Source organism: Rhincodon typus, unplaced genomic scaffold, assembly GCF_021869965.1.
Source record: "Rhincodon typus isolate 14 unplaced genomic scaffold, sRhiTyp1.1 hic_rhity00001065, whole genome shotgun sequence".
NCBI classification, from domain to species: Eukaryota; Metazoa; Chordata; class Chondrichthyes; order Orectolobiformes; family Rhincodontidae; genus Rhincodon; species Rhincodon typus.
Window position 1 is genome coordinate 3,463 of NW_025966703.1, and position 7,979 is coordinate 11,441.

The 7,979-nt window shown below is 41.4% G+C and overlaps 1 protein-coding gene across 1 annotated transcript in view; it reads left to right on the forward strand.

Moving 5' to 3' along the window:
• Positions 1-674: 674 nt before the first annotated feature.
• The window catches only part of LOC109930202 (ornithine decarboxylase-like), a gene marked incomplete at its 3' end in the record, with an annotated part of 24,550 nt that continues 17,245 nt past the window's right edge, over positions 675-7,979 (forward strand). Inside the window, exons 1-3 of the mRNA XM_048592353.1 lie at positions 675-741; positions 857-978; positions 6,315-6,488. Of these exons, the coding sequence (XP_048448310.1) occupies positions 886-978; positions 6,315-6,488 (267 nt within the window). The remainder of the gene's footprint in view (positions 742-856; positions 979-6,314; positions 6,489-7,979) is intronic.

The following is a 7,979-nucleotide window of genomic DNA, read 5'->3' on the forward strand; positions in this document are numbered from 1 at the left end:
AGTGAACATTACATGAACCATTCATGTCCCATACTTCCACAGGCACACCACACTTTTAAATCATCATACATTCCCAAAATGCAAACTAACTTCAAAGCATCCCCAGATATCCAGGGGACAAAAACACACAAATTGCACAAGATGACATTTAGCAACCAACAAACAAAGGTGCATTCAAACCAAACCCCAAAGAGTTAAGTTTCTACAAGGCTCAGTGAAGTAGCAGAGAGTCGGTCTTCATCTCTCTCTTTCTCACTTATGAACACTACTGATTGTCTCTGTGTCTTTTTGCTAAACACAATCTGCAGAATGGACTGGGCTGGACACAGCGGGCAATTCCACAGTCCTTCTCTGCCATTCTTCCAGATTCCCTGCTGACTATATCTGCTGCTTCTATTTATTATTACTATTTTTTGCCCAAGGATTTTCAACCTCTTATTGGTCTTTACTTCTCACATGCCTTTCGTGCTCAGGGTACCCTGCCTCACTCTTTTTATCTGCGTCCTGTAGCGTCCAACACTCCCGGTGTCTCTTTAACCCGCGTAATAGGACGGCACAAATTGTTTGCGACAGACTCCATGGATGTAGAGAGGAGATATTAGGCCCTCATGTAACTACGTAATGTCTGAAATACTATCGTGTAAAATTGTATATTCTGGTAGAGAAGACAGCAACATGTTTCTTAAAATATTCTGGAGTAAAGATGCATTGTAATCCGTATAAAGCATTGAACAGTGGGAGGTGAGGAGATTTATCTGGAATGTGAAGCTAGATGCTTAGTATAAATCTACTTCTGTTCCCCATTTTTGTATTTCTAATGTTTTTGCATTTTTCAAAACTTATATTTCTTTTACAGTTTGAAGTCAAGCCTTCACAAGTTGAGAAATGGAAAGCAATGATGACAAATTTGTCATTTTGGAGAAAGGTGTCACTATAATGGATGTCATTGATCAGAAGATCAAAGAGCAAATGCTTATGGTGAGTGTTGATACAATGGTAATTCCTGGCAGTCAAGTAATAGATTTCATTGCTGGACATAATCAGAAAGTTGATCGTATTCTTTTAACTGTATAGAGACATCTGAAATTCTGGTGATATAGACTTGATATTAACCTGACAATATCTGTAAATTGAATCATATTCTTCAATGTTTGTAATTACAGAGATTTGCACCAAGTTGATAACAAGGTAAATATAGAGAAAGTAAATGATTTTCTACACACAGTATCAGCACTTTTTCAAAGTAATTCATTTCATTAGTTCAATATAACCAAAAAGCTGTTCAAAAAATTCTGGACCTTTCTGAACAGTGGTCCAATCAACCTGACAATTTGTGTTATGTCTTATGGTAGAAGGTTGAAATAGTCACACTGTTAGACACAAATATTGAAGCTGATATCAAGTGTATTTCTCCAGAAGTCTCCATGTGTTTGGAACAGTGCAAGTTTGGTACACTGACTGCTCGTCTTGATTTGGCATTCTGGAGATTGTATCTTTATATCCACATAACAGTATAGCTCCTGACTCTTTTTATAACATCCCTTTTCCTGTTAAAAATGTAATGCCTACATATATCAGTATAACGACTGCATTCAATAACTTACAGTATTGTGCTTTACATTTAAATTAAAGGAACTTGAACTATAGTGGCTCACTGGGTCACTTTCCTGCCTCTGAGCCAGAAGTCTTCAGACTGAAGTCTGAGTCCAGGACTGGTTGGCTGGGACAGAGCCCAAAGTGAGCGCAGGCAAACCACTGTGTATCAGTACTAGTCCACGTATAAATGGGGATGGGTGGCAGCAAGAAGTTCATCCAGCTTAAAAACAAACCTCTAAATCCAAAAATGACGGTTGACATGGAAATGACTATTCATGAATTGTGGTGGTCCATATGGCATTTGAAAAGAGGAGTGAGCCTGAACTAACCAAAAAAAATTAAGAACTAACTTTTTACAATCAAACTGCACCCCGAACAAGATGATATTTATTGAGAATAATCAATGTCAATAATTCCAAGCTATAAAAGAAATCCTGGCCTGAATATCCTGGAAGAGAGCAAAGTTGACTTTTTGAGTCCAGTGACTTTTCATCAGAAGCTTTCTTCCTACAGATGCTGCCAGATCTGCTGAGTTTCTCCAGAAATTTCTGTTTTTGTTCAAAATAAATTAAGTAGTCAGTTGTTGTGAAGATAGAATCAGTGAGCTCTGGAAAAGCTGGGACCTGCCAAGTGCCATAGAGGCCCCCGCAGTTCCTGAAACAGTCTGTTGGGATAGAAACAAAGGGCAGTGTTACCCTTAGGGTGACTGGATAGGGGTTGCCACCTTGTCCAACATCTGGCAGAGACATGGATCATCCATGAGCTGTCACTCACCTGGTGGTAGCTGCATTGAAGCTATCCTTTGACTTGGTGACTCTTGTTCTGCTCCTGCTCTCACTGCATACTGTACAGCAGCGAATGGCAGCAGTTACTGTTCTCGTAGGATAATAACTCAATAGGGAAACTGGCTTATTGTTTCCTGCCTTCTGTTTCCCTTCTTTCCTGAATAGGTGTGTTACATTTATACCTTACCAGTCCACAGGTACCTTTCCAGAATCAAGGGAATTTTGGAAAATTATAACCAAACCATCCACTATCTCTCTAGCCACATTATGACCCAAGGAAGCAAGCCATCGGGTCCAGGAGAAATATCTGCCTTCGGTCTCTCAGCTTATCTCACATTTTTTCTCAGGTGATAATTATTATTTTCAGTTCCTTCCTTCCTTTTCCCTCATCATTTTCTACAATTGTTGGAATGCGTTCAGTATCTTCCTTTGCAAAATCAGACAAAATATTTTTCATAATTCACTACCCTTTCTTTGTTTCCTACTGTTAACTCCCCACTCCTAAGTGTCTAATATTTACTTTAGCTACACTCTTTCTATCTATATTCTAATGAAACGCTGTTTGACCCTCTCTTTTGCTATAATGCTTATACCATCAATAACAGAGCCACAGCAGTCAACATTACTTTTAGTTCAGGGCAGCTGTTCAATCTTTGCAGGTCTCCTCAAGGTAGCAGAGGCAGCAAAGACAGAGATTCTCATTGCAGATTACTGTCCCCGAGCTATTTATAACAAAGAAGACATCCAGACTATGTCAAACAGATTCACAAAGGCTTTCAAAAGCATCAAGTTCTAAATCAATGTCTCCAAGGCTGATGTTATGTTTCAGACAGCACCAAACACAGGTTATGAAACATCAGAAATAACCATTAATGGCACCGATCTCAGGTAGTAGAAATACTCTCATACCTTGACAGTATGCACACTCGGGATGCCACTATTAAAGAGGATATCAGGACATGCATCCAGAAACCAAATGGTGCCCTAACCCCCTCCATAACCATGTCCAGAAACAGTCTTCAACCAGAAGTGCCGTGGGGATGATCCATCTCAACCTCCTCCATGGTCCCCAGCATCACAGATAGTCATATTCAGGAAATGCAATTCACCCTATATGTTGTCAAGAAATGGTTGGAGGCACTGGATACTACAAAGGCAATGGGCCTGGACAGCATTCCAGTAACTGTCCCGTAAACATGCACTCCAGCACTTGCTGTTCCCCTTGTCAAGCTGTCCAATATAGCTACAACACTGGCATCTACCTGACAATGTTCAAAATTCCCCAGGTATGTCCTGTACGCAAAAAGCAGGACAAGTCGAACCCAGCCAGTTACTGCACCATCAGTTTACTGTCGATCATCACCAAAATGATAGAAGTGTCATCCACAGTGCTATCAAGCAGCGCTTGCCCAGTGGTAACCTGCTCAGCGGTACTTAGTTTGGGTTTTGCCAGGGCCAGTCAGCTCCTGACCTCATCATAGACTTGGTTTAAACATGGGCAAAAGAGCTGGATTCCAGAGGTGAGGTGAGAGTGACAGCCCTTGACATCATGGCTACATTTTACTGAGCATGACATCAAGGAGCCCGAGCAAAGCTAGAATCAATGGATATCAGGGGAAAACTCTCCGATGGCACACACAGAGATGATTGTAGTTGTTGAAGGTCAGTCTCCTCAACTCAAAGACATCTCTGTAGGGGTACCTCAGGATTGTGTCCGAAGCCCAACCATCTTCAGTTGTATCATCAATTACCTTCTCTCCATCATAATGTCAGAACTGGGAATGTTCACCGTTTATTCCACAATGTTCAGCACCATTTGCGACTCCTCAGATACTGAAGCAGTTGGTGGTCAAATGCAACAAGATCTGGACAGTATCCTGGCTCTGGTTGAAAAATAGCAAGTTACATTCACACCACACAAATGCCAGACAATGGCCATCTCCAATAAGAGACAATCTAACCACCACTCCTTGGCTTTCAATGGTGTTACCATCACTGAATACCCAATGATCAACACTCTGAGAGTTGTCATTGACCAGAAAATAACTGGACTTGCCATATAAACACAATGGCTACAAGAGCAGGTCAGAGTGTAGGAATACTGTCGTGAGTAACTCATGTTCTGACTCCCCAAAGCCTGTGCACCAGCTGCAAGACACAAGTCAGGAGTGTGATGGAATTGTCCCCACTTTCTGACAATACTGAAGAAGCTTGACACCATCCAGGGCAAAGCAGTCTGCTTGATTGAGAGCACATCCACAAGCATTCTCTTCCTCCACCACCAGCGCTCAGTAGCAGCAGGGTGTATTATCTACAAGATGCACCATGGAATGCACCAAAGATTCTGAGACAGTACCTTCCAAATCCATGTCCGCTTCCATCTAATGGATGAGGGAGCAGATACATAGTAACACCACTACATGCAGGATTCCCTTCAATCCAATCATCATCCTGAATTGGAAAGATATTGCTGTTCCTTCACTGTCACAGTGTCAAAATCATGGAATTCCCATTATAGGTCAACATACAACTCACAGACTGCAGCTGTTTGAGAAGGCAGCTCACCATCACCTTCTCAAGGGCAACTAGGACAATAAACGCTGGCCAGTCAGCGATGCCCATGTCCCACAAGTGAATAAAAAAAAGTAAGGCATTCAGTCTTAGGGTAATTCATGGCAAACAAGGAGGCCAATCATCATATTGAATCCTTGGCAACTCTACATGGAGAAATCCAGTCAGTCCCACTCTGCTGTTCAATCCCCATTGTCTGCACATTTACTTCTTTCAAGTGCCTATCAAATTTCCTCTTCAAATCTTTGATTTTCTTCTGCAGGTACCAGCCCTGTGTGCAGTAGGTTCAAGATTATTACTGCCATGTGTAAGATGTTCTTCACATTTCACCTGCATCTCTCATCCAAAAAACAGTGGAGAGCTTTCCCTTTGATTCCCATTTACACCAGTTTTGACAGTGTGTCAACAAGGAATCTTAGCAAAAATGAAGGAAACAAAAATCAGGTGGAAAGATGGTTGTGGTTGTTGGAGGTCAGTCATCTCAGCTCCAGGACATCTCTGCAGGTGTTCTTCAGGGCAGTGCCCACAGCCAAACCATCTTCAGGTGCGTCGCTGATGTCTTTCATAAGGTCAAAAATGGGGATGCTTGCCCAATGATGGCACAATGTTCATCAGCAACCAAAACTCCTCAGATATAGGCAATCCATGTCCATATGTGACAAGACCTGGATATTCTTTGACATTTTATGAGGGATTCAGCAAACGACATGCCATTATCAATGTCCTGGCGGTTATATTCACCAGGAAATGAACTAGATGGTTGTATAAATACTATGTTGACAACAGCAGTTAAAAAGATGAAAATTCTGTAGAATACTCTTCATTTGCCTGTGTTAGTGTAGCTCCAACAATACTGAAGAAACTAGAGAATTTCCAGGACAAACAGGGTGAGTAAAATGGAGAGGAGTGTATTCTGACTGTAAGTGCCACTTTGAAGGATTGCGCCCTCAGTCTTTCTACTATGCAGATTTGATCACAGACTGTGCCTCATTTAGAGTTCCAAATGACAACTTTGCAAGCCTGTCATTGTCAACATGGCAATTCAAATCAGCCATTTCAGAACATCAGAAAGTGAGTAATTGATAAAGTGCAACCCAGAACAGCTCAGATTAAGCTTAGCACCTTTCCAACCTTTGGTCGAGTTCCTCAGTGAGCAGCAAATATACAAGCTAAGCAGCTAAGCCCTGGAAAGAATATCTGGAATTATTTTAATAATACTGTAGAAATGCTGAATTGAATCACTTTCTCATTATATGCTCGATACTTTGCATTGAAATTATGATGAGCGACTATTAGACAACACAAGAACACAAATTAAGTATGTGTATAATATCGAGCTGAATGCAGTATCTGTTAATACAGGAGAACACAGATGCTTTTTCTGTTGCTGATCTGGGTGATCTTGTACATCAGCATCTCCTATGGCAGAGGACACTGCCCCGAGTGAAACCTTTCTACGCTGTGAAATGTAACAGTAGCAAACTAGTGGCTCAGATTCTTGCTCAAATGGGACTCGGCTTTGACTGTGCCAGTAAGGTAGGATTGGGTACAAAACTATCAGAAACCTCTAGAAATGTGTGTCTGTTAACTGCATTATTTTAACATATCATAAACTTTCCAATACTATACAAATGACATTGACAGAATTATGTCTGTGCATTTATTTAAGAAAATGTTATCACTTTTACACCTCCACCTTGTCAAACCCAGTTTCATCTCAAGAATTGATTTCCTTCATGCTCTTCTTGTGAGAGGTTACACTTCACAAATTCAATCACATATTCAGAGTTCGATCAGTTCATGTCTTCTGCAGAAAAACTGGCTAGCTGTGCTGAGTGAATGGAACTTAAGTCATCCTTCTCATTGTCAAATCCCTCTTATGGCCTTGCTGTATTCTGATCTCAATGATTTCTAACAGTACAACCCCAGAAGCATGGTCTATGGTTCATTACAATTCACTGCCTGGTTCCATCCATTTTTTGCTCCACTCCTGGTGGATATCCCTTACTGCTAGATTTCGTCCCTAATTCGTGAGCCTTAGGAGCACCTTCCCTACCTGTAAACACCTTCCCTTTTGAACTAATGACCAATGGCCTCAATTCTTCCTTCACATATCTGTGATAGTACACTGTTTTCTTCAGGTTCAGTGTCATATTTTCTTGTTAAATGTTAAGAGCTCTCGACAGGTATCTCTTGTTGAACAATTTGCACCGGTGAGCCAACAGGAAGATTGAAAGTGTCAAAGAAGCAATGGGGTCAGATTATTCCATTGTCATTCCATTACCAGTCAAGGGAATGGGCCACAGTCAGGTATCCAGATGGTTTTATCCATCCACAGAAAATAAGAGGAAAGAGTGGATGGTGGAGGGGCTAAATTTTTCTCATGGTATTGAACTCAGCAGGTTTCTTTTTGGCACTAGGACCTTTATGCTTTGGGAAAGGGCACAGTAATGTACTGATTCTAACAAGGTCATCCAGGTGCACTTACAGAATACGAGTTCCCTGATTGGGGCTTTCAACAGGGTCCAATCAATGAGCCCTGGCTGACACATATAAACAGGGGTGTCAGGGGTTCTGCTCGCTCCAGGAGCCAGCTCTGTGCTCGCTGGACCAGTGTCAAGTACTATGCACGTGTAAATAAAGGGTGACTTGGTGACAGAATATTGGCCACTGTGGAGTTATTTCACTAGTAATCGGAAGAAAATCACGCCCCTGAAGAGATGAGCTCGCAACAGTCATCTTTGAGTTGGGGTAAGCATGTCTAGCATCATGCCACTACTTGGGAAGCTTCATTTGTTTGATCCCGTTGTTGAAGATTGAGCTTAGTATATGGAAAGAATGCTTTATTTTTCCCGGGCAAATGACACTGGGGAGATGAAGAGGAACAAGTAATTCTCACTCTTTCAGTTGTTAGGGGTCTAACGTTTCCTGAGGCATTGATTACTAAAATCTTTCAAGATATGGTGGATTTAGTTAAGTAATATTGCGATCCCAAGCCACCACTAATTCTGTGACACTATCAGTTTT